General features: G+C 33.5%; 3 protein-coding genes across 12 annotated transcripts in view; 1 reads left to right on the top strand and 2 right to left on the bottom strand.

Annotated features, from left to right (window-relative positions):
- LOC106069998 (cell death abnormality protein 1-like) overlaps positions 1–2,173 on the bottom strand; it is a 42,043-nt gene extending 39,870 nt beyond the window's left edge. Inside the window, exons 1-2 of one of the 3 annotated variants that reach the window (XM_013229798.2) lie at positions 1,903–2,173; positions 590–722 (exon numbers count right to left, since the gene is read on the bottom strand). The gene's annotated coding sequence lies outside the window, so the exon portion shown is untranslated. The remainder of the gene's footprint in view (positions 1–589; positions 723–1,902) is intronic. The other 2 variants (XM_013229797.2, XM_013229799.2) reach the window with 2 other exon arrangements.
- Positions 2,174–3,563: 1,390 nt separating this feature from the next.
- On the top strand, positions 3,564–16,500 carry LOC106069997 (ubiquitin carboxyl-terminal hydrolase isozyme L5-like). 3 transcript variants are annotated; one of them, XM_056014165.1, is made up of 13 exons: positions 3,564–3,690; positions 6,775–6,853; positions 7,669–7,732; positions 8,461–8,566; positions 8,962–9,087; positions 9,896–9,957; positions 10,856–10,986; positions 11,844–11,910; positions 12,639–12,738; positions 13,599–13,691; positions 13,803–13,901; positions 14,976–15,038; positions 16,154–16,500. In XM_056014165.1, the coding sequence occupies exons 2-12, from the start codon at positions 6,781–6,783 to the stop codon at positions 15,036–15,038; spliced, it is 984 nt and encodes a 327-aa protein (XP_055870140.1). In that variant the 5' UTR covers positions 3,564–3,690; positions 6,775–6,780; the 3' UTR covers positions 16,154–16,500. The 3 variants fall into 3 exon arrangements, with proteins under 3 accessions (XP_055870140.1, XP_055870139.1, XP_055870138.1); XM_056014164.1 differs by lacking the exon at positions 3,564–3,690 and adding an exon at positions 4,194–4,333; XM_056014163.1 differs by lacking the exon at positions 3,564–3,690 and adding an exon at positions 4,397–4,554.
- A 592-nt stretch (positions 16,501–17,092) lies between these two features.
- LOC106069995 (low-density lipoprotein receptor-related protein 1-like) overlaps positions 17,093–27,341 on the bottom strand; it is a 187,034-nt gene continuing 176,785 nt past the window's right edge. For 5 of the 6 annotated variants that reach the window (XM_056014156.1, XM_056014157.1, XM_056014158.1 and 2 more), the window contains 7 exons: positions 27,036–27,122; positions 26,116–26,236; positions 24,267–24,398; positions 23,537–23,616; positions 22,815–22,908; positions 22,569–22,710; positions 17,093–21,272 (listed from right to left, as the gene is read on the bottom strand). In XM_056014156.1, coding sequence (XP_055870131.1) covers positions 21,111–21,272; positions 22,569–22,710; positions 22,815–22,908; positions 23,537–23,616; positions 24,267–24,398; positions 26,116–26,236; positions 27,036–27,122 — 818 coding nt within the window. In that variant the 3' untranslated portion in view covers positions 17,093–21,110. The remainder of the gene's footprint in view (positions 21,273–22,568; positions 22,711–22,814; positions 22,909–23,536; positions 23,617–24,266; positions 24,399–26,115; positions 26,237–27,035; positions 27,123–27,341) is intronic. The other variant, XM_056014161.1, reaches the window with a different exon arrangement.

Below are 27,341 nucleotides of genomic sequence, written 5' to 3'. Positions count from 1 at the left end.
TTCTGCTGGAGCGAAAGAGGCTTCAACGGTTTGTCACAGTTTCATCAGAAGCCTCCGAACTTCCAAAACAAGGACCTGTTGAGCTCTTGAAATTTATAAAAAAATATAAGCTAGATGATTCAGTCCCGAATATCATGATTCGTCTATTTTCGACTATTGCGGTAAGCGTCGCTACATGCGAGAGAAGTTTTTTCCAAACTTAAACTGATCAAGAATTACTTGCGATCAACGATGACAAATTTACGACTCACTAATTTAGCCATTTTGTCCTTTGAACAAGAGCTGGTGGAAAAATTTGATTTCGATAAAATTATTGATACTTTTGCCAGCAAGAAAGCGTGTAAAATTCATTTGTAGTATGTTTATGTAAAAGTGATTTAACAATATTTGATTAATGAATGCATATTATTTTGAACAAAAAAGTAATGTTTTGCAATGTGATTAATTAGTTAGTTGTTGTTGTTTTTTTTTTGGGGGGGGGGGCATCATGATGAGGTACCGCACCAGGCATCATATACTCTAGCTACGCCACTGGTCTGAAGTGCTTATAACAAACAATAGAATTACATTAATATATTAGTATACATACCCTGTTGTAGTAGGCTGGTGACAGCAGACCTCACAGAGACAAGAATTATCTTTCTACCAGTCTTAGGCTCCTGGACTATTCTGTACTTCTTCAGACAGGTAACATGGTTTCAAAAAAAGTTCCTCAGTACATACTGTTAAGAGGAGACAACGATAAAAATTGTTTAACTTTCACGCGTCTCATTCCTGGCAGTGCCACAGTAAGTAAAGTTCCCCCTTTCAGATATTGTGGTCTATAGGGCAGATGATGTAAAGGTCATCTGTTTTTTTGTGGCCTACGGTTAACGAAGGTATAATGTGGCCAGAACAACCACCAACCGCATTAACTATTGCCCAACTAATGTCAGGTAGCCATTAGAACTGGGTGGACTTAGAGGCTCCCAAAGATGACAAAATTAAATATTCCAGTCTTCATCAGGATTCGAACCCGGAACCCTGCACAGCCACCGCTCCTCCGTCAGTGCCACAGACGATTAATTTTAAGACTTTAAAAAAAAATAATCCTGCTATACTTTTCGCTCATAATTAAAAAGTAATAATATAGATGTAGACTTTATCGTATGTATGCAAATAGTTCAATTTGTTGGGATCTTTGTACAAAATATTAATAGGCCTACAGTTGATTCTTGATAGTCAGGAATTTCGTAATGCAACGCACACAGTAATCCGAGGCGGCGCCATGTCATTAATGTATAAATAGTGGATGTTATTAAGTAAAGTGTGAAATCCGGGATTCTGTAAACATATTTTTAGAATGTAGGTTGGCTTCAGGTTTAATTTATCAGAGTAGCGCTTTCCCGAAAGATGAAATCATATGTTTAGTGTGTTTTTTTTTTTAATTCACATTTGTAGTCAATTTATGCTCTAAGAGAATATCTTATTATCTTATAGATTACAGACGTTACTTAAAAAAAGAAGACAATTAGGCCAACGTTCTACGCGTTTCATGTGTCAATCTAGTCATGCATGTTAAAATCTGCTAAGTCGTTGGTTTTCCTGGCTGATTCAGGCAACCCATTCCATTCGCTAATGGCACTAGGGAAGAAGGAATAATTGTACGACTTTGTTCTAGCATATGGAATAAGAAATGTGCCTCTATCTTTATTACACCTAAATAAAATTTTGATGACATACACAGTTAAATTTTTTGAAGTAGCCTACAGTTAACCTTTGGCTATCCGTGTTTTCGGTAATCCGACACCCCTCCGGTTCCATAACAGTCAGATTATCAAGAGTCAATTGTAATTTATATCAGTACAACAGTAGGTCTAATTAATGTCTTATTCAACAATATGAAAAATTTGTAAAAGTTACCGGAAATAGTCAATAAATATATTGATCGCCTACCGAGTACTGCAGTGCAACTCATAATCTATATCCTATACTCTGTAGATCTAGTATTTCTCATATCTCATGATTACCATTTTGTATATGTATACCAGATCTAGCTGTACAGACAACTTTAAAGAAAAAAAATTGTGCAGGTCTTATTATAGTCTATATCATACAAACATCCACTTTTGTTGAAGAAGAGTGTAGACATTTATACAATGACAAGAATTTTATGCGTGTACCAATCCTAACATAATTAAAATACCAAAGGGGAATACCCATTATTGTGCACGTAATGCAATACCATTCACACCAAACAGCCCTACTTGGCCGAGAAAAGATCGGGAAAATCCATAAATAGCAAGCTTTTTTTGTGTGTATCCGGTGTGAAGATAGCGGAAGTACTGTTAAGCGAGGTACTTTAATGGTAGTGTCAACTGTGACGAGCTCGACATAGTCATTGACATATATCTTAAAAGAACTTGTAGGCCAACCACAATAATTTTTATTCTTTAGTTGACAACAGCGATCTTTCAATATGACGTCCTTGACCTTGATTATTCAGTCTATTTCAAACTCTTCCTCTTTCTTATTACCACCACTTATCTTCATATCCCTTTCTCTTCTTTTTATATTTCAATCTATTTCAGAGGTTCTCAAATTTAATTGACCCGGGGACCCTTTGTGTAGTCAAAACTTGCCCACGGACCCTAAGTGAGAAAGCTACACAAAAGAATAGTAGGCCTATATAATTACAACTGTTAATGCAAAAATATTTGTTGAAAGATATTGTTTGTAAATAGCAACCGCTAATCTCCACGCAGGGCCTGCCCTACAGATTGTGAGGCCCTATGCGAAACGGATTGCGAGGGGCCTAATCTGGGTAGGGATAAGGATAATGAGTTAAAATTAAGATTTTTTTTTTGTTTACTAAGTGAGTAATCACGATTAAATTTAACTTTACGAGCCATCTACAATAGCAGGTAGTTTTCCAAACAAAAATCCGATAAAAATTCAGATCTGCCTTTTAGATTTACCATCTACAAGCAAAATATCGCTTTTGATTTTTTTCTTTAAGAGATAGAGATAGATTTAGATCTATATTTATATGCCATTGAATATTACAGTAAATTAAATCTAGGAACTTCCAGTGTTGGTTAAAATTCGCCTTATTATTTTGATTAAATGAAAGCTGACAATGCAGGATTTTTTTTAATCGCGAGTAGGATTGGCGTTTTCCATATTGAATAACACACCAAAATTTTGCCTATTTTTCAGGATATTATATGAGTTTTCAGGATATTTTAATAATTTAGGGAGGCTTTCGTGAATTTTTCGTATATTTTGCAATTTCAGGAGATTTCCAGGAGCTCCTGGAAAATCAGGAGGCCGCGGTTAAAATGGTTTACTTTAATAATTTACAACTTTGAAAGTGCGGGGTCTACTGCAACCGCATGGTTGCCCTAAGGCCGGTCCTGTCTCCACGAGTACAAATGTCTATTATTATTTTTTTTTTTATGAGGTTCATTACGACACTGAATTCACGTTCTACTAAATAACAAGACGGGAAAGTAGTCAACAATGGCTCATAATGCAGGAAATGAAATTGAAATCTGTTTTTGAAACCAGAATTTGTAAAATTCTTGTTTAAACATATTAGGCTATTGGTTTTAAGTTCATCGAATTGTTCGTGGATATTTCAATTAGCTGCTCCTGTATTACAACGGATTAATCTGTGATTGAGATCTGAGTTTATCTACGAGTAAAACGGTAGGCCTATCATTATCCAATCAGAAATATCCAAGTGAAAAATGTCTTCAAATCTTTGGTTTCAAGCCGTCATAAACATATTAGGCCTATATTACACAGTAGTGAGTGACGAGTTCATTATTATTAAAATTATCCGATCAGATAATCTGGCTTATAAAAATGAAATTATTTAAATTGTATAAAATTTTCACCTTTCTTCGGACTCCTTGCAGTCGTCTCGTAGACCTGTGGGGATCGCGGACCACGGTTTGAGACCACCTATTATAGGAGAAGGAAAAGTTTGAATTCAAACCTATACTGCCTTGCAGCTATACACAATAACGGGAATGGCTTCGGGAGTCAACCTGGAGGAAAAATCAGAAGTCGGCGCCCCTTATATGCATTTTGCAGCACCCAGTGCAACACCTTGACTGAGCCTGCGACGCCGCTGACTGTCTGACTCCAAACTGTAGGGGGATTGGCACTTGCCGTTCCTTTAACACATTAGCTGCGTGAAGAGGGGGAAACTGATGTGTTGGCTACATCGTTTCAACCACAGCAAATGCCCAGGCATTTAATCTATCTCATTTCCATGAGATGATCCATATAGATCTAGACTCTAGACATCTAGATCTAAGTCTTTTTGCTACTGAAGGAGAACACGGTATTATTGTGTGTGTGTTTGCGCGTCTGCACTAATATTATTAAAATATCGTCTTTTTGCTTCCGGAAGTCGCTAATTTGAACAATACATTAGAATAACATAACCATGATCTTACTCTAGAGTTAATATAGAATATAGAATCTAGAGTCTAGAGTAGATCTAATCGAGTTCTATTGATTTATTAGATCTAAACACAGGGATTTCAGTGCCAATATATTTAGGTAACCAAAATCTTTAGAAGTAATAGTTTAAATAGTTACTGTTAGATCTAGATCTAGTAGTTAGTAGTCACAGTGTTAGTCAAGTTAGTGAAGTGAGTTATTTAGTTATTAGTCACTTTACTATACTAAACTTTACTTTAGTCACACATTTAGTAATTTAGTGTTACTGTTACTGTTACTAAACTGTTAGTAAGTGTTAGTAATAGATTTTATAGATATCTATCGAATTAGTCTAGATCTAAATCTCGGAATCAATTCAATTCTATTTAATTAATTTAAATTTTAAATCTAGAATTCTAGTTTCTAATTAATAAATAATTCTAATTTAAATTTTAAATTTATTCAATAAGACAATAAGTATTTACTACTAGTTACTAGATTTACTAGATGTAGTCTAGAATCTTTCTAGATCTACTACTCCTCCCCACTTAACTTCGTTACTTAGATGATGAGATCTAGTTTATAAATTTATATTTTTTATTAAAATATATACTAATGACTAATCTATAATTAGTATTATAATATTATATTTTATATTATATAATAATGATACAATATAGATCTAGATCTATATATGACGTCAAAACTTATACTGTGACTGTCTAGTCAAGTCCAGTACTAGTGTGACTAGTGTCTAATTGTCTACTCAGTCGTCTCAGTCTACTGATGTACTGTATTAGACTCTGTGTATATATACTCATATTTATTTATAGATCTATGTAAGTTATCGTAAGTATCTAGTTTATTAGTTAGTCTTAGAGTTCAACAATGGTAATCATAATTTTACATTTGAATGATTGTGACTGACTGACTGTTGTTATGGCTCTTCCGCGGTGTTGAATACAACCAATGAAATAAACAGGAGGTAACCTTCAAACTAAATCAAACACCGGCGAAAGGCCGAAACAATCGATATCTAATAGGTAGTCGACGCTAGTGTTGAAACAACAAACACTTTTAATACTCAAGAAGGGACCTGTCTTAAGCAAAGCATCTTGTTTATAGCGTATCTTAGAGCATTCTTACTTTTTAATGTTCTATCATGACATTCTTCACTAAGTAAAACTTTCCCCTTATTCCCGAAACAAATCCTAATTCCTAGTCATGTCATAACACTGTCAACAATTCCTTTCCTTTGTTCAAGATACCAAACAAAATAATTAATTACAAATAGTTAGTTAAATAATTGGTATACCAATAGTTAATTAACTAATTGGTAATAAATTTTTTTTACTGATTCTTATTTTGTCAGGTGAAAGAAATAATAGACAAATAGTTATAATATAATTAATAATAGTGTAAATTAGTGTATGAAAATTCAGCTTAATCTGAGGTTCAGTGTTGGAGAAATAACGTGTAAAGCTTTTACCATACATAAATACAGACAGACTTGACAGAGTGAGTTGATATTAAGCTTTGTAAAAGGAAAAACCAACAACTTTGCCCTGGTAGTCACTAGAAGTTTTTAAAGCACTTAGTCATGGTTTTGAAAACCTTACAACTTACTATTTTACTCAGGCTATTAGTTTTAAAATTTTATTTTGATTTTGAGTATCTCAGGTGTTGATCTGATTTCAAGACAACTTTAAACATGCTTTGTACTTAATACTTCAACAGTTTGCTGAAAATGTCACATTTCGAACTTTACACTTAGTCTAAAATTCTATTGCATAGTCCGATTAGATAGTCTTCTTATAATATATTGTTGTAACCCAATTGGCGACACGATAGGGTTAACTGTGTGTGACCAGCTGACATATGTGACCCAGGCCAGTAATAAAGTTTAGCGTGCTATATCAAAGGGCAAGGGACAGTACTGGTATGAACTTTGCACATGAATATGACCTGTGTTATGGTCATCTGATCATAAGCCTGCGTGGACCAGAGACAGAGTGTGTAGTCAGTGCAGTTCAAGAAAGGACAGCGAGGAGACCGGGACTGTTAGTCAGCCATGAAGTCAAGTGAAGCGTATGAGTCCAGGAAGAGACAGTAGAGTTTAGTAGGGTAGTACAGTGATGTACAGTATAGCATTTTTAGTAGTTGATTGTCTTGCCAATTGTGTCATATTGGCTGTTTCATTTCATCATTATTAAAGTACCAGATTATTTGGAACTCTTGTTGTCAGGTTCTTGTGTTTTGTGTTGAGCAGTGGTTACAGAACGTCTTATTGGGAGAGAGAGAATTGTAACAATATAATATATAGTCGTTTTATTATTTCAGACAGCTATGGGCTCAGCTGGTGACTGGTGTTTGATAGAAAGTGATCCTGGGGTATTTACAGAATTGATTAAAGGATTTGGTGAGTATTCTATTACTTTCTGGTTTGACCTATTGTCACTACACCAAGATGCTATGCTACACTTGATTAAATTGAAAATTGATTTAAAAAAATGATGTCTTTTAGTTAGGCATAGGCAAAATGAAAATGGTTAGACCAGGATTTTTTAGTTCAGTTTATTAATTTTTACATTTGTTTGAAATTTGAACACCATCGTCTAGTTAAACTTATATTAGTATATGGTTAATTCTGTTGGAGCTTGAGTTTATAATCATAGTAAATATTCTATGTCCTCCTTCAGTCATGAAGCACCTTCGTATCATCTCATAGAATTGACATCAAGGCCTGGGCATTAGCTATGATTGGAGCAATTTCCATGCAGTTGTTTGTTCCAAAGCAATAGTTCATAAATTTGCCAGAGTATGTCAATGTGTACACATATTTGGGTATAGCCATTAGGCAGTGAAGGTTTGGATTCAGAGTTATTCTTCTGTGTGGGTAGCCAGCCAAGGCTAATGAGCCCCTCCTGCTGAAGCATACTGATTTAGGCACAAGTTGCTCATCTTTGCCCCTTTTCTTGTCAAGTATTAACAGTTCTGCCTGATCCAATATCTGAGCTACACATGAAGGCTAGGAAGTGAACTGTCGGGGTGGGGGCTATTTAAGATGCATGTAATTGGAAGCATTTTATAGGTAGTGGAGATTTAAAATTTACTGTTGTGTCTTAAATTTACATTTTATTTGCTACTTTGTAGGAAATTATTAACTTCCTTTTTGAATGGACATCTCTAATTTATAAGAATTTTAAATTGATTTTATAAAATGATTTGTATCAGGTTGTCGAGGAGTTCAAGTGGAAGAGATTTGGAGCTTAGATCCAGAAAGTTTTGAATCGTTAAAGTAGGTTTGAAGTTCAATTTTTTTAAGCCCACCATTTTTTTCACCATAACTCATTGAAATAGAAAGCTTTCAAAAAACGCATTGCTCTTTTTGTAAAATCAAAGAATATTTGGCTTACATAAGTGAAGATCAGATTCAGTTTCATGATTTCTGGTTTTACATTCTCAACCACCTGATATAATTTAAGTTCAAATAATAAACTGTAAAAATAAAAATGCTGTATATATTTATATGTGCTCCACATTTATATAAATATAAAGAAGTAGAGGTTTGCACAATATGTAGTTAGAGTCACTTATTAAATGGTAATATCATTTGTTAAAAGACAATGTGTTGGCTATTGTAGCCACCACCAAAGTTTTGGTGTTTTGAGCATCTCCAGCTCCTGAGTGTTGTGCTCATCCAGTGCAGGATACAAACCTGTAACTAAGCTACCAACCACTTAGTCACCTTTCACCTGTTTCTATGTAGTTTTGTAATAAATTACTGAGCAAGGAACAGTTTTAGAGATTACAGAACAGTTGTTTTTTTTCAAGTGTTTTAAAAATCAAATTTGATCAATAAATTATTTGGTTCCATTGAAAAAAAAAAGGGATAAAAATAAAAATTTATGCAATTTTTTAGAAATCTTTTATAGAATTTTTTTTTAAAGTTATCTGTTTAAGTTTGGTATTATTTTACAAAATCTTTCTTATGCTTTTTTTTTAAATCATGTTTTTCTCTAATAGACCAGTTCATGGCCTAATTTTCCTGTTCAAGTGGTCACCTAATCAAGAGCCTGATGATTCTATTGTGCAAGATAGTAGGCTGCAAAAAATCTTTTTTGCTTCTCAGGTAGACAGAAGTTAACAAACTAGTAAACAAATTAAAAAAAAAAAATGTTAAGTTTCCCTTCAAGATCAAGTAGTCTGTGGGACAGACAATGTTAGACTCATTTCTTTTTGGTCCATTGTTAATGAAAGAATCGTGTGGACAACTTAAAGACCAAAATCTTTTGATTTCTCTAAGAATGATCTGATACTGTGTTCCGTGGAAGCTGACCAGGATTTGTACTTACTCTAAGTGTGTGTTACCATTTGTCTCTTTTCCTTGATTTGTCCTTAATGTGCTAATAAAACAACAACCCAATAACATACAAGTAAGACATAAATGTTATAACCATCTTTGTACTTAAAGACATAATTTTTGAACCATCTTTGTACTAAAATGCTCTAACATGGTTTTGCCAGGTGATCAACAACGCATGTGCAACTCAGGCCATTCTCAGCATACTTCTCAACTGTACCCATGAGGACATAGAGTTAGGGGATACACTCTCCAACTTTAAAGATTTCGCACAAGATTTGGACCCAGGGGTAAAAAGTTTTACTTTACTTTGTACTTTATACTAATACTAGTAATAGAACATTGAAATGTGAAGGTGCACATTTTATTTCTGCTTATCTGGGATGCACATACCAAAAAGATTACTGGTGTCACTTTCAAACATTTTAATAACTCAATTGAAAAATAGTTTATAAATCATCCATTAATTACTAATGAAATGAATAGTTTGTTTTATATTTTTAAAAAAGGTTTACAGTACAATCATAGTAAGGCTTCACTGAAGAAAAAAAGCTTGATAATGATATTTGTGGAAAGGACTAAGCTAATATTTACCTTAAATAGATTATTTTTATTAACTCAGATAAATGTATAGTTATCATTCTTCTTCTATTTACAAGTGTTTGTAACTCATGGTTACTTGTTCACAACTTGTTAGATTTGTGTCCTTTGTTAATTTGTTACATTTATTAAAGTCATACATGACAGACATGGAATTAGATGGAAGTCTTTTCAATATGTATAGAATATTAACCTGGCTGATAAAATTCAACTTAAAATTGTATGAAAGAAAAACACAGCTTATAAAAGTTGTTAAAGAGTTTATAAATTAAATCTTTATTTATGTAAGTTAATCATTTTTTTTAAATTTAATGTACACATTTTCAAACCAAATCTTTGAATTTAAAGAAAAAAATATTTTTTTTTCTATGACTTGGATTGCAAAACGCTAAAGAAGTATGTCCTGTAAATAATTTAGTCCATTATAGAGAAAAGCCCCTGTAAAAATTTTAAATAAATGAAGTGTAGAATAAAATTTTGTATTATGTTCTGTTTCAGCTACGAGGTCTCAGCTTAAGTAATTCCGACACTATCAGAGAAGTTCACAACAGTTTTGCCAGGTGATGAACATTTTTTTTTTTTTTTTTTTTTTTTTTTTTTTTTTAAGCAAAAATAAATCTGCTGAACAAAAGAATAAAGATATTGATATTAGGGAAGCAATGTTTTGAACAATGGGGTTGTCTACATTTTATGGCCTCATTGATTTCATTGTTATTTGAAAGTGAAAATAGTCTAGATCTAGACATCTTTGAGTAATAAATAGTAGGCTACAATAATTCACTAATTGATAGGATTATTTTAGTAGATTTATTACATCTTGGCTTAGATCTAAAATGTCTAATCATACGAAGATATAGTCATTATTCTCTTTGTATGTCCGACTATAACCATGTCACTTGCCTTAAAGTAGATCAGAGATATGTCACAACCCCATGGAGCCACATACACACTCCAAAAATAGACATAATTAAATTTGTGTCCATCTTATTGTCTTTGAAATAGTAGTGTAAGTGTGAAACAAGAAAAATGGTCATGTTATTATGTTGTTCACAGTATCTGCCCTGTAAATTGTTAGGTCTGAAAATGGCCATGTTATTATGTTGTTCACAGTATCTGCCCTTAAGATTGCTTGGTCTGAAAATGGCCATGTTATTATGTTGTTCACAGTATCTGCCCTTAAGATTGCTAGGTCTGAAAATGGTCATGTTATTATGTTGTTCACAGTATCTGTGCTGTAGATTACTAGGTCTGAAAATGGCCATGTTATTATGTTGTTCACAGTATCTGCCCTTGTAGATTGCTAGGTCTGAAAATGTAACTTTTTTTTTACGATGTTATATCCATTTGTCAAACTACTTTTCATTTAGAAAATGAAATTTTGCAAAAGTGTTTAAAGATTTGAATTTTTAAAAAGTATTTAGCAGTTCTGACATGTATTTATATTTTTATTATTTCCAGACAGCAAATGTTTGAGTTTGATGAAAAGGTTAGCAAAAAAGATGATGATGTGTTTCACTTTGTCAGTTATCTCCCCATAGATGGCAGACTATATGAACTGGATGGATTAAAGAGTGGACCAGTAGATTTAGGTAAAATAAAATTTTATATTTGTATCAGAGCAAATTCACTGAAGTACTGTATTGATTTTGTACAGTATTTAACCCTTCTGTGGAACCATAAAAATAACCACATCTTTGGTGCCATGGCACATCATCTCAAAATCTATTTTTCATTAAAATGAGCATGCAGGCTGTTCAGAATTGCAAAGTCATTATTCCAGAATACATTTATAAAATGAAATTTAATTTTGAAGTGAATTCTTTGTAACCATCAAAACTGAAATGTATACCAAAATGAAGTATTGAAATTCAGTTTTAATAGGAGCACAACGATGATGTGAATTGTAGTAAAAACGTAAAGACAACAAATGATTCCTGCAGGTCATTGTGCCATGTTCTTCTAAAAAAAAGAAAATGTTTGGCAAATATATATAGCTCCTCCTTGGTTTTCGAAGATGAGCACATTTCTCATTTCCTATGGACTCGAAGATGACTGTAAAGTCCAATCCTCGCTTTAAAAAGCTGGCCGCATACGTGACATGGGTAGATTTGGTCAGTTGCAGATAGGCCTGCTTCTTCTCTCTGCTTTTTGTTGGTTCAGCACTCTTTTGCCCTGGCTATTCTACTGGCTTCAAATCTTCAAATGTTGGTATCATGACAGTAACATAGCAGTGTCACAGATTGTAGGATTTCATGAAATATGTTGGGAACTATTAATATAATTTCATGGTGTTATTGGAACATGTTCATAGAAATGTTAAGAGATGTCAATACAAAAACTCCCAGTATTAGTTTCTCTTAAATCTTTTTTCTTCCATGCATTTAGTTAATCTTTCATCAATTTGATATATGTTTTTTAAATATTTTCCTTGATATTTTTCTCTCAGGTGCTCTTCCTGCTGACAAGGACTGGTTGGATATGGTCAGGCCTATTATTGAGAAACGAATGCATAAGTAATCATGTTTTCTCAAATCGCTTCTGTAGAATATCTTTTAGAAAAGTTGCTTGGGGCTTGATTAAAAAAGAAACCTTTAAAAAAAACAACTTAGATTTGTGTGTTTGATTTTGTAGAGTAGATTAATAGAGATGAAAACAAAGGGAGATCTTCGAGGCTCTTACATTCAATAAGGTGTGACTAGATTACAATCAATGAGGTGTGACTAGATTGTATTCAATGATGTGTCATTACAGGTGATTACATTCAATGAGGTCACTACAGGTGATACATTCAATGAGGTGTCACCCAAGGTGATTATGGCCTTGTGATCTATGGGGCAGATGATGTAAAGGTCATCTGTTTCTTTGGCTACGGTGAATGAGGGTGTCATGTGGTCAGCACAACCAACTGCCTTTACTTCCCTCAACTCATTAGAGATGGGTGGACTCAGAGGCACCATAGATCCCAAAAGTAAAAATTCTCACCAGGATTCAAACCCGGAACCCCCAGTTCAGAAACCATGCGCTTTACCACTCTGAGTTGTATTTATTAAGGGCCTAAGGCTACCATGGAAACTTTCAAGATGCCCTTCAGATCAGCAAAAGTGATGGTATCATATTGCACTGAATATGGTATACCATCATTTTTTATTTAATTGAAACAGTAATTACTTTTTTTACCAACTCTTTCAACATTGAACATTTGAAATGCTTATATAACCTTTTATCTTTTTGAAATTGACAGATACAGTGCTGATGAAATACACTTTAATTTAATGGCTGTTGTGTCTGACAGAAAACGAGCTTACGCCAAACGTTTACAGGAGCTGAGTTCCCTAGTAGCGGTAAACCCATCATGCAACACCTTTTGATTACTATTTTTTACCATTTCTTTTTTTACGATACTTCTATTTAACTCATACCTTTGTGGAAACTAAAACATGGGTGGGTGGACTCAAAAACCAGGCTAAATTTGATGGGAAAAGAATAACTAGTTTGTTGGACACACTGGAAAAACTCTATTTTGACCAATTTAATTTTTCAAATTATAAAAAGAAATAAAATTTGACTAGAAAACTAGAGACTGGAGAAAATATTTTTGCATGTAGACATTATTCATTCAAGAGTTTAACAAGTAATGTTCAGGAACATTTTGCACATTGCCTTCTAAGTCTAGATCTAAAGGAATCTTTGGAATATTGTAAAGTCTAGTAGATCTATACATCCACTGAACCAGTATTCTTTCTTGGGGGTGGGGAAAGCTGGGACGGGGTAAAATGTTTCGTTGTTTAATCTAACATTCATTAGTTATACAGAGAAAAATAATCGCTCTATAACAGCAGTTCTCAACCTTTTCAAGCTCGGCGACCCCTTTTTACAATTCCTCACTTTGCCATGACACCCTCCCTCACACACACAGCAATAGAAGAATAGACAAAAACAATCCATATTTTCGATGGTCTTAGGCGACCCCTGGCAAATCGTCAATCGACCCCCAAAGGGGTCGTGACCCATAGGTTGAGAACCCCTGCTCTATAAGTATATTTTATGTTTTTATTTTTACACTTAATGTATTTATCTGGAGACAGAATTTACTTTAAGATTTATTTATCTAGGAAGTGTAGAGTTCTCTTTCTTTGCCCAACTATTTCTGCATACTTTGTTGATATCAAATGCTTATAACTATCTCTTCTGTTTGGTATAGACCAGTGGTCTGGATACAGGGGAAGTGCAGTGTGAAATGGCCAAATTGGGTTACCTGATTGGAGAGGAAGATAGGAAAGAGCAAAGGTATAGGGTGAGTAGAAATGTTTGCTTGTGTATACAACTATAAGACTCAATGTCTGGTAAACATATATACATTTTTTTATATGAAGTTGCTTGAAGGAATGTTTTATTTATTCTCCAGATAGAAAACATCAGACGGCGGCACAATTACCTTCCCTTTATAATGGAATTATTGAAAATATTAGCTGAAGGGAGACAACTTTTGCCCCTCATTGAAAAAGTAAATATATATTTTATACCTATCTTCTCTATTTCAGACATTTCTTTTTGTCTCACTATTTCAAGCTTAACTTTAGGAGAAAAACTCCTTTTTTATTCAATTGCTGATATTAAGCATTAATATGTATTCAGTTAAATTATTATTTTTTTTTCTTTAATTAATTTTTAGTACCATAACTCAATAACTCCTATGCAGTTTCTTTAATCTTTTACTGGCGATTCTTAATGCAATAATATTCACTAAGATGCTAGCAACAGTTTTTTCAACTTTCCTATAAGAATAGCTCATCATGTCTCATTTAGAACAAAGCGTGGTGACTTTTTTTTTTATTGAAAACTGGATGGATATTTTAATTTAATTTTTCTAACAAACAGGCCTGTAGTCCCAGTGTACAAGTATATTTTATTTAAAACTATACATATCATTCTATTTTTTAAAGTTGTTTATTTATTTATTAGTAGTAGATCTTAAATTTTTATATTTTATAATTATTTTTTTTAAAGAATTTTTTATTCATATTCACCCCTGATTGCTTAGGTTTTTTTTTTTAAGGATTTTTGAAACTGGAAATAGGAGCTATTGGGTTAATAGGAAAATAAATTCAATTGAAATATTTGAAAATAAATAGTGCCTAGAATTATGTTTATTTTGTTGGAGGAGCTTTATTCATGTTGAATGTGGTCACTATTTTAAACTATGTTATGACAGTTATTTGAATATGGGAAGCGTGGTCAAGAGGCTAAGTGCGCTTGAACTTGGCTTGGCTTGGCTACCTATGAAGGGGGCTCGAGGTTTGACACCCGTCTCTGGCAGAGTTGTGTTTACTGAGCACCTGAAGGCAGCACGGAAAAACCTTCTCCTAGATACCCCCTCCCCCCACTGGTCCACAACTGAGATTGGACCAAAGCGCTCTGAGCATGCTATAAGTATGAAAGTAGTGCTATATAAAAGCCATAATTTATTTTATTTATGTTATTAGGAGCTCTTTTTTGCCATTTACTTTTAATTGATGTGTGTGCTATGCATAAGATGATATTTATAAAAGTGTTGTCCTTTGAATGAAATTTTCTCTAGGCCAAACAAGCTTCTATAAAGAAAAAGAAAGAAAAAGAAACTAAAGCCATGGAAACAATATAAGTAAGTAATTTGTTTGAAGCCAATTTGAAAATTTTGATTCAAAATGTCTTTACATACCTGTATTTCTTGAGTGCATAAGACTCATTGTTATGACCCACTGTCTAGATTTACTCTATAGATACTGTACATTAGGCAGGTCACAACTGGGTTGGCATAGCCTTGTGAAACACTGCAGTCATCCTTAATCTTTGAAATTGAAGACATTGCCATTATTATAACTGTAAACTATCATTACAAGACAAGCTACTATTGCAACTATAAGCACATGATAATTTAACTGTATTGACATTTCTGAACTAAGTTTGATTAAAGTTAGTATTAAAAGAGATCTCTTGAGTGAGGGTTTTTTATCATCCAGTTAAAAAGCCCCTTTCAAAAAAAAAGCTTTTTCAAACAGTGGTACCAAACTTTTCAATTAATCTATATCTTTTCTTTCAGCCATTGGGCCCCACTAAAAGTTTTGGCAATGTTTGGTCACTATAGTGATCTATTTAAACTTTCTCTCCATGAGCACTTTTGAAATGGCTGAAAATCAGGGGTGGAAAATTACGACCCGCGGGCCACACGCCAGAATATTTTAGGCATCCCACAGACACCTACAAATATTAGATTATGTCTATAAAAAATGCAAAATTATTAAAAATAATAATCATCATGGTGAAATGTTGTGATGTAAGAGGATAATAAAATTGTATATAATATTGGAAAAATGTTTTTTAAAACTATTTTTGTGATGCCTCAATTGATAGTGGAGAAAAATAAATTAAAAGACATTATAAATAGTAAGGTACCATATTTTCTAAGTATATATATATATATATTTAGACAGAGAGAGATGCATGCAGCAATCCCCCCCCCCCTTTTTTTTTTTTCCCAAATTTAAAAAAATTAAACCTTCAATAGAAAAAGGTTTCTCACCCCTGCTCTAAATGACAGGTTCTGAGCTGCTTGGTTAAAAAGATTATCTCAAGGATGGTCTTCTATTGTGCTTTGTTAGGGTATTAATTAGTTAAATATAACTAATCTAATCCAACTTTTCCTTGGTAGTAATGAAAGACATATTACTAAAATAATAGATTTAATTGTATAATGCTTTAACACTTTCCTGGTTACAGATACCATGTAGGATTGTATTGTCAGTTCAAAGTTCTAACAAGTTTATAAAAGACATCTATCTTAGTGAACAAGGGAAATAATGGTATTGAACAACTTCTAGAGACATCCTTGGACATGGACATCCTGCAAGGCAGTCTTCAACATTTTGAAAAGCTTTTGAAATTATTTAAGAGTTGAAATTTAAAAAAAAAAAGACAGCCTGCCAATATTTGACTTGTCCATTTTGTGAATATGATTAGTTCTTGTATTTCAAAGAACTAAGATGTTATAAGAATTTTCTTGCTCATGTTGCTGTATTGAAAGTCATACTTTGTTTTATATATTAAAAGATTGCCATTCAAAAATGCACTGTTTGTATTTGTAAAAATGTTTGTTAAACATAAAATGTTTTACATGTTTCTGATGTTCCTTCAGAGTTGAAGATAATTACTTCCTAGTCCAAACCTCCCGCAGGACAACGGGGGATGGGAGCGGGCAGGGTTTGAACCCGGGACCATCGATAAATCTGAATGACAGTCCAGCGCGCAAACCGCACGACCAGGCAGCCATCCTTTAAATTTCTTTGGGTTGTTTATATAACAAAGGGATTCCCACAAATATGTGGTTATTAAAGTACAGATTTTAAAAAGTTTTCCTTACTTCTGGTGGGGACAAATAAATATAAATATCATATGTCTGTGAGCAATATCCAAGTTCTAATTCTGCAGCTGTAATAACACTGTGTGATTATTAATGTTTTAGAATTTATGTGGACTTAAACCCCTTAGCTTGAAAGCCCTTATAAAAAATGTAAGGAATACCCTCCATTTTCTTCTAATTTCTTGCAGTTATTCAAAATGACTGGACACCACTTCAGGATTGTAAACATTTGGAAAAGAGCACATTTCCTGAGTATTTTCATAAAGATACAAGACTTATGGAATAAAACAACAAAGTAATTTTTGTTCATGTGATTTCAAATTTTAATGAGTCACACTACAAAATGATTGTATACTGACACTAAGTATACACATAGAGCTTACTTTGGCTTGGACTAAAACTATGGCATAAATCAATAAGCTGTAAGTAGAACATGTTCGTATATAAAATGCTTTGATGTAGTTAGGAACAAGGAATGCTGATATTGTACAGTCCAGAGGTTCTCATTTTATGGAAGAACAGTGACAATGGCACAAGAGGACAAACAGTTATGTTCGTTTCATTATAACACATCACAATAGAGCCCAGGAGAAGTTCAATCAAGACATGCAGTCCAACTGAGGGAGAAAGGCAACTTGACTTGTAGGAGTTGAGACATTGGATAGGAAGACATTAATGAAACATTTTATCACAAGACAAAAACAACTACAGCCTGTTGATTCATCTGCCTCTGGTTTCACAACCTTTCAACTTTGATTCACTATCTGGACATGTATAAATAAATTTTGATAGTAGTCAGCCTTGCTATGATAACAATCATTGGGCTAAATTTCCCTGTTATTGTTTACTAATTTACAGTACAAAGTGTTATTTATGAAAACAAAACTTATTTAAATGTATCAATCAATGAAGTTGAGTGAACTATGCACACAAAAAAAAAGGGACTCCAGGACTTGTATATTTATATTTAATTTGATTTATTGGACCACCATTAAAAACAGAAAAAGCATTCTGAATGAACTGTGCAAGTCTTAAACTGTTTAAACTATTTCAGTGCTGGCAAATCAATTGATCCCCATTAAAACAACTTACAACTGGCCAATCAGTTCACATTGATGGTACATTCAATTAGAAGGAGAAAGGAAAAACATGAGCCCAGAGGAAGCTTAGAACACTGCTGTGCCTCTTTGGTGAAGATAAAAATATTCAATGTTATAGTACTGGCCTAGATAGACAAGGCATCCAGCAATTAAATCCACAGGAAGTAACACTTAGATGACCTTGACAGTGGGCAATTTATTTTAACATACATTCAAAATCTCTTAATAACACTATTAAATATTTATCAATCCCTGTTAATTAATAATTTAATAATTTAATTTGTCCTCAAACTTCTGGATTTCATTATTAACCAAAGTTCTAGGCTTTTACTTAGGACAATATTTCAGTTGGGGAAAACAAGGCTTGAAACATTGCAATGACAAATATCATTTATAATAAGTTTAATATGGTAGTAAAATATCTCAGATTTTTTCTTGCAGTCTAGAGATTATTCTAGGTTTTCCCTTTTCAAGTCTATCAACATTTTGGCACACCGTTTCAATCAGTTAAAAAAAAAAAATAAACAACATATGAAATAAAAAGAAAATGAATAAAGTTTCAATGAAATCAATTTATCAATAGCTCTCACCACTTGCTTCACAACTGCACTACAGACTGTAACTTGATATTACAAAATACGCATGTTAACATCTATATCCAAAAAAGCAAAAAGCAATTCAAATGCCAAAAGAAATGAACCATCTTTCTAGAGACGCAGGTAATCACTGCCCCCTGCCTGCCAGACTCAATGTGGTGAGGCAGAAATATAAAAGACAAAAATGTCATCATCCAAGAGACTGTGTACAACAGCTTCGTATAACATGGACTCTTTGTTCTACTGATATGTCAATGGTTTTACATGGCAACACATACAAGAGAAGAGCAGGAAGAGAGAGAGAGCGTTATTGTGACAGACAGACAGAAGGAAGAAATGGGAGGTAACTGTCAGGAGTTGCAGTGCAAGGACAGCTCTCAACTACCACTATGCACTGAAAACATAGAAGCAAAATATGACTGAACAAAAATATGGTAACTATTGTCTTGGAATGTATCAGCCCACAAAAATAGTCTCTTCAAAGCATGGTAACATAGGTGAACAATAATAGAGGTTTGTATTGAAATATATATATATATATATTTGAATTTTTGTAATAGTTATATATATATATTTATATATATTTATAATTGTATTTATATGCTAAATTATATGGCAAAATATTGAATCAAATATGCCGGGGAGGGGGAAAGGAATGGGACAATGAAAAAAAAAAAGGTTTTATAATACAGTTGAAAGAAAGCAAAAACAGGACATGAAAATAATGTACAAATCAAATATTTCACAATATATATAAGCAAGTCTTCAACCGATGAGTTCACACTTGCATCACTCCAGCAAACAAGCACATTTATCCGATTCCACCAATAGAAATAGAAAGTCAGGGATCACACAATGACAATATACATGAAATATGTGTTCTATTTATAACTGTGTTAAAAAAAAAAAAAAAGGGGGGGGGGGGGAAGCAGGCTTATAGATCAGTGGTAAATGCATGCCTCCAGTAGCAAGTTAGCAGGGCTGAGCTGGAAAGTGTTCAGGGATTTATCAGCAGCTTTACTTTGTTCTACAATCAATTGGAATAGAAACACTTGACTGATGATGGCTGAGAGGCTTAGGGCGGGAGAGGAGTGAGGCTGGGGGTGGGAGAGGTGAGAAAGAGAGACAAATAAATACAAAGTGGGGGCTAACTTCAAACGGGGCATAAATCAACTGTGTGTAAATAACATCTATGTACACAGATTATGGTCTATATGTTCATTTTGTTTATGTACACACACCAGGCTCATAATTTGTACACAGTTTCCTGGCTAACACTGCAATGGAAGATAAATTAGAGCATTTTGGTAGACTTACTTAGCAGCTTAAAAAAAAAACACATTTAAAAACTAACTGAAATGAACAATTTCTTTATGAGCTAACAAAATAACAACATTTTGTTATTCTCATTAGTTGTTCCAGAAACAAATCAATACTGTCAGAAACTGGTTGAAGTAGATTAACAGTTGTGTATCAACAATGGAAATTAAATTATCAAGTAATCAATGAAGGAAGCAATATTTGAAAGTTTGATTACATTTTGGGACACATCTACAAGAAATAATTGATTTCATACACTTAACAACATAGGAAGAAATTGTACCAACATCATATTTGTACATTTAAATATTCATATTCTCCACAATAATAAATAAAAAATCAACAACTGTTGCTAAAAAAATAATTTTCGGCAATAAGTAATTTGTATTTTTCCCTAACCAGGTCGCAGTGACCAATACAATACAGTACTGCCATGTAGGTAGGTTTCATCAGGGCTGGCCTTAGGCATAGACCAAACTAGGCTTCGCACAGGACTAAAAAAATTTTGAGGAAAAATTGTGAAACTTGGATCAGATCTGAAACATAGTAGAGCAGTAGGACTCTATGTTTACTAATTCTGCAACTCATGAATTTCAGTCATTTGTTGATTTAGATATAGATGGGGTAGGTTTTAAATAAATTGTGTAATTTTATTTTTTTGCTGTTTCTAGTATTTATTTAAATATTTTATTTGTGGCCACAAAATTCACTTGGCCTGCCCTGGATTCATACAGCCAGCCTACCAGTATATGTATACACCTTTGAAAATAAGAACTATGTATGGCTATTACACTGCACACAACTGCATCACAATAAAATAAACTCAATGTCTTTAGAGACACAACTAATCCAAGTCTCCATGTAAGAAATATCTATGTACAAGAGATTATGACAAGAAATTCAATGCATGTTAGATCAGTCTTTCATCATGATCAATGTGTTCCCAGGCATAGAGTAGTCTCTTTGAAACATGATTTATATATATGTATACATTCAATTTTTTAACCACACTAAACCACATATGTTCACCAGATCACATACTGACAACCTTTCACACCAACCACATTCAGTACAGATAAGCACCCAAGTCAACCAGAGCCAATATAGACAACCACTCATGTCAGCCACACACCCATTAGCTGCAGATCTAGAAATACTTATATGTTCAAGAAAACACAATCCATTGGATTTTTTTAATTTTTAGAATATATCACCAGTTGAAGACACACACACAGTCAAGTCTGACACTGACACTTGTGCATGTAGTGACTTCCTAATTTGTTCCCAGAGCTCCCATGCTGCTACGCAATAGTTGCCCTTGGTTCCTCTGTGTGGTTTCCCCTGTCGTTAACACCGCTGGAGTAGGTAATGGTCATCTCTTCCTCTGGTGCACTGGATGACAGTAACTTTTGAGTGCTGTCACTTGAATACACATCATACATGTTACTGTCAAAGTTGTTGCCCTGAAAATCATTAAAGAAGTTCATAGGTGTTAACAAGCAAAAGAAAAAATGATTACTGTTTAAAAAAACAAAGCTTATCTAAAGGAAAGAACCGCTAATTACTGCCATTATCTAAAAATGGCGGGTTTAGCTCCCTTTCTGCTATATTAACAAAATTAATTAATAAGTACTAATTGATTAACTAAATAGTTAATTTTTTTGATTGATTCGTGTATTGTCATCCACTATGAATAATGATGCAAAATTTCAAGTTGATCCGAGAATGGGAAGTGGGAGAAAAAACATGTCATAATGTAATAAGGTGAATAAATTGATATATACATCCACATATCTAATATCTAAGTAGCAGTTATTCCCTTATTTCGATATCAAACAAAATGATTTATCACCAATATAAATTGGTTAAATTTTTTTTAGTTCCTCATGTCTTGTCAGGTACAATAAATAATTATGCAAAGTTTCAACAAGATCTGAGGATGGGAGAAATAATCTGTTCACAATGTTTACCCCAGACAGAGAGAATGAGTTGATATAAGCTTTGTACAAATCAGAGAGAGTGTGAAAGTTCAAATAATTTATTTCAACATGTCACACTTCAATGCACAAGTGGGCTAACAGTCCAGGATGAATACCTTGACAAGATAGTTATGCAACCATGTAGGTAGGGATGGGAAAAGAAGGTCGAAGGAAAGGTTAGTAATTACATAACAATCCAGAAAAGTAATAGACTAGATAAGGAAAGAAAAACTAGCTATCAGGGTCTTTGTTTAGTTGTCATTATTCATTGCTCAGTAATTATTTATCATCAGCATCTTCACTGTAATTCATTTATTGAACAATAATATTTAAGTCAGTCAAGTATTTATACTATTTGTACAAGTGATTTATGTTTTATATGAATTAGTTTATCTCTGGATCACTTTATTGATAGAGTTTGAAGATATTAAACTCAAGCAGAATATATTCTGCCCTGTTTCTTCAGTGTTTTAGATAGAGGCACAGAGTGACTTTGTTAGGTTTCCAAGAATATCTTCCCATGGTCTACAATAACACCCAGATATCTGTATGACTTGAGTTGAACTATTGGTTATTATTGTTTATCTGGAGTTCATACATATTAACTGCTTTATTCTTCGAAGTATTTTAAAATAAGTTCTTTAGTTTTGTGACCTTCAATTCTAAGAAGTTGTAAATTCAATATGCTCTATACTAATAGCATATTGTGAAATACATATGTGTAATATGCAGTTCTATAACAACTTACATCCAGTAATAAGGAAATACAAGAAGACTTACATTGTGGCCTGTAAATATAACTCCACCTCCGCTCAAAGGTTCACACTCATCATCTTCCTCTACGTGATTCTTCATGTACACAGGATTTGTCACATTCAAGTTGCTGTCGTTCATACGTTTATGTCCATACTGAGACAATCTCCTGTTGAGAGAAACAATTTTTTTCTTGAAGTGACTTATTCAAAATCAGGCATGATCTTAGTTAAATATCCACCTTTAGTTAACTTTATTATCTGACCTACTTACCGCTTTCTATGTCTATAGACCAGGAAAATGATTGACGCTACGATGAACAAGCCTATGATGGTCACGACTATGACAACAACAAGGGTCAGTGAACCTGTTGGAAACAAACATTTGAAATAAAGTTTTAAATATTACCTAACTATGATATCCAATTTTCTATTAAAACCCACAAACGCACTTTAAAAAAAAAAAATGAAAAAAATGAAATAAAACAATCAAGATCCTTATGCTTTGTAATAACTATTTATAACAACTATAAATAACAATTAGTTAAGGATATGTTGATGAGATTCTTTAGTAAAGTAATGGCCCTTTAAACATCTATCAATCCATAAGGCTGATAATTTAAAATTTACTTGACCATGTGACTAGCTGTTAACAAGGAAGTCATGAGGCCAGTACAAAGATTATTACTTTGGTGAACAGATGGCCAGTCCAACAAAAAAGTTTGGCTTTCATTGCAGGTCTACTTTCAAGTTATGTGGACTTGGCCATGTCTTCAAAACTGACTTCCCTGCCTTCACAGCTATTCAAATCACAAGACCCTACGTCTGACAGAGTGCCCCACAAGCACTGACAACCTAGAGTACCCCACATGTACTGACCTCGAGTGCCCCACATGTACTGACCTCGAGTGCCCCACATGCCCTGACAACCTCAAGTGCCCCACATGCACTGACAACCTAGAGTGCCCCACATGCAACTAACTAGAAAAGACTTACTGGCAGGACCTGAGGCTCCCTGTGTTGCTGCTGAGGTTGAGTTAGCCTGACACAATGGTCCATCAAAACCTGGATTGCATCTGACAGAAACAATGAGCGACAATTTAAATCACAATAATAAGGAACTATAAACTAGTTTCAGGACGTGTGTTATTTATTAGTTGAAATTTTGATAATACTGTGCAGATGTCATACATATATCATAAATGATGGACAATAAAAAAGTATTTTTTCTACCAATAATATTTCATTAAAAAAAAATTAAAATCAACATTACTGATTTTGTTTAGAAAACGTCATATGTGCAACTGTGCAACTAGTGTTAAGTTAAGAACAAATTTACATGTTGCAGAACTATGAAAGTGATATGTTATTTTGTTAGTGGAAGAATATAAATAAATAATGCCATAGAATCTGTCTAAACATGTAGTGATGGATCAGAAAACATAAGCTGATTTTAATCTAGAAAGCAAACATGAAAAAGGTGTATGATTTGGTCTTGATTGAATTCTACTGTTCAACATCTATACAAATTTGTTCATTCAATGTTGCTGAAACATTGCATGTAATAAAACAAGTCTATTTATCTATTTTTTTCCCCATCTATAGCTATATGCAATTAAACTAAACTGCTAAGAATAGGTCTCATAACAGCTGATTCCATTAAGCCAGTTTTATCAAGTTTAATTTATGGGGCAGAAATATCAAATAGCAGTGAGGATGAACTTACATGCACCTGCCAGGCGTACACAGAGTCTTATGTGTTGTGGTATTGAGTTCACATTGGGTGCAGTGGCCGTTGGGCCCACAGGAGCCTATGCAGTGGTACTGGCAAAACTTGCCAAAAGTTTCCATGCTACAGCTAAATACAACAACACAGATGGGTAAACAAAATGGGACATGCTGATCACTTCACATTTTTTTAAACTCAAACTTTTGTTGAACACACATGCATTAGAGAAGAAAAGTGTCAACATTTGTAGGGAAGAAGAACTCTTGCTTCTTAAAGTTTACTTACATAACTTGAAGTTAGGAAGTAAGTGCCAGGATTTTTTTTTTAAACCAGATTTATTAAATAATGTTTCATAACTTATGATTGTATGATCAGAGTCCTTGAAGTAAAATTTATAGTACATGAAGCTTCCCACTTTTGCCATTTTTATCTTTAACATTAGTGGGTACGTGAACTATCTATATCTGAGATAAACTGTGCAGTCATTTCCAGATCCAAAAGTTTTCACAAAAGTTTGCCATGATTATATTGGGGCCATTGATCAATCAGACTGATGAACAGTAAGTAAAGGAAAAAAAAAACTACTTTCAAACATTCTGATCTATAGGGCAGATAATGTAAAGGTCATCTACTTATATGACAGATGGTTAACCAGGGCCAGCACAACAACCAACTGCCTTTACTTTACCCAACTAAGGTCAAGTCAGTTGGGTGGACTTGGAGGCATCCTAAAAATCTTGAAGTTCGTAATCCCAGTCTTCACCAAGTTGTTAACCTGAGACCCCCTCGGTTTTGAAGCCAAGTGCTGTACAACTCAGTCACCACTACCCATTTTGTAGAACAGTTAACAGGACAGTGAAACTGCTCTACATTCACATGAGGCAGCTCCTGTTTTCATTTTCTTGTGTTATCTCAGTGTTTGGAGGTGGTTAAAACCTAACTAGCAATGAGCAAAACTAGTAAATGTAGTTGAAAAATAAGAATTTGGCACTGGTCAAGTGAATAGACAGCGTGAATTATTGTGGTGAATTAAAGCAATCAAGAGAGCTACACATATGTTAACTGAACTAAAATAATAATATACAACTATATAATAATAATTATTAGTATGATATATGACTCTAAAATAAATATCTATTATATGTAAACATACAAAGTTAAATGCCATGATGGACAAACAAGAAAAGAATTATGTTTTTTTTTAAGCAATTTAAAAAAAGAATTCTATTTCAACATGACATTTACAATTTTTTTCACTTTATATCTGAAAGATAATTTTTTAAATATAATTTTGCATACATAATTTTTTTTAATTTGATTTCAATTGAGATCAATAATTTTGAAAAAAGAAAACTAATAAATTTTAAGATGTCTTGAATTATAAATACATTTCACTACTATTATATAAGCTTCTAGTTAGAAAAAAAAAATAAATGAAGTCTCAGTGTTGTAGTTAACTATTACATACATAATCTTCTAGTTAATCTACAAGTTTAGAAATATTTGAGCAACAATGCAATTTCCCATCAGTGTACAAGAAAACTAGTAAGTGGTAATAGGATAATCTTCCCAAAAATGTCCTGGTATCCATTAGAGATTTGTGGATGTGGAAAAATCTGGATAATGCCTTAAAAAAAATCCCCAGCTTTCATCAAGTTCAACTCTAGACCAAAAATGGGGCTTCTTTATCATCTCAATACACTACGAAAAGGCTACTAAATGTGTCAACAGAAACATGCAGATTGAAAAACACTGAAAGGGACTATGAGCATGACTAATAAAGGTATGAACTACACTATGAAACAATTGTGTGTATACATATACACATATATATAACGGTACTAACTTGCAAACTGGTTGTTTCTTTTGATCTCGACTACACTGACCAGTTGGCTGACACTTACAAAGCTCACAGTTGACACCTTCATGGATATCATCACAGACACATGTTGGTCGTTTGTCTATATCTGTTGGTACATTAGAGATCAGGGAAAGCTGTGCAAACATTGTCATCAAATGATAGCAATGCAAACCCAGATGTGTGGAGTTCTTATTTGTTGGTGTTATTGACTACTGAACTATAGGACAAGTTGGTTTGTGTTCAGATTTGTATAGACTGGTTTTACAAGTGAACACATTTGTCTATATGAAAAGGAGTTTTGACTCATGGCGTCATGCTGTGAAAACTGGTGCGCAGGTTGCTGAGGAAAAGAGAACAGCGCTGGCAGAAGAAAAGCGCCAGAGAAGAAAAGTAAGGCCAATGACACTAGGTCCAGCTGGAATAACTTGCCCAGTGTGCAGCCGAACATTCCGGGCTCACGTAGGTCTCACCAGCTATATAAACCCAGTGCAAAGCCCTCAGTCCCCTGGATAACAAAAGTGGTCATCATCGAAAAACGATGGACAAACTATATTTCTTAATACTGGAATAAATGAAAGTTCAGAATGGTTACACTATAGACAATTTTTTAATATTTTTTTTAATAATGAACCTAATGTAGAAAATGCTACAGGATCTTAAAATTATGACTGCATGGTTATCTTGTCAGAAAGTAATTGATTGTGTGAGGTGTGATTCAAACTTTACTGGCTTCATTTAAGGAATAATGTTAATTCTACATACCCATAAAATTGAAGTTAGTTTAATAAAAATTCTGTATAATTTAAAGACAAAACTTTTACATGTTGGAAACCTGGCAAGCCTAATAAAAATAAATAATACTGAAATCAGATAACATGGAAGCGTAGACCGTATGATATACTCACCCAGATTACACTTGTAGTTTTCTCCACACTGGCGATCACACGACTTGCACAGATAGTATGGAGGTGGACAGTTACAATCACACACTTCTAGTAGTCAGAAAAACAGGATTTGAAAGGAAAAACAATTTTAAAAAAATAAATGTTCAGATGAGATGCAAGTGAAGATATGTAGATTTCTCGCCATGAAACCCTGAGCAAACCTAAATTTTGTTACCTCATATTTTTCTTATGTGATGGTGACAGTGTTACTTTGCAAAAAATGGTTAGGGCTGGACATTATGATGGAAATAAAAAATATATTACATT

The sequence above is a fragment of the Biomphalaria glabrata genome, chromosome 16 (assembly GCF_947242115.1).
Source record: "Biomphalaria glabrata chromosome 16, xgBioGlab47.1, whole genome shotgun sequence".
NCBI lineage: Eukaryota > Metazoa > Mollusca > Gastropoda > Planorbidae > Biomphalaria > Biomphalaria glabrata.
The sequence above is the reverse complement of the archived record's forward strand: the minus strand, read 5'-3'. Positions and strand labels throughout refer to the sequence as shown.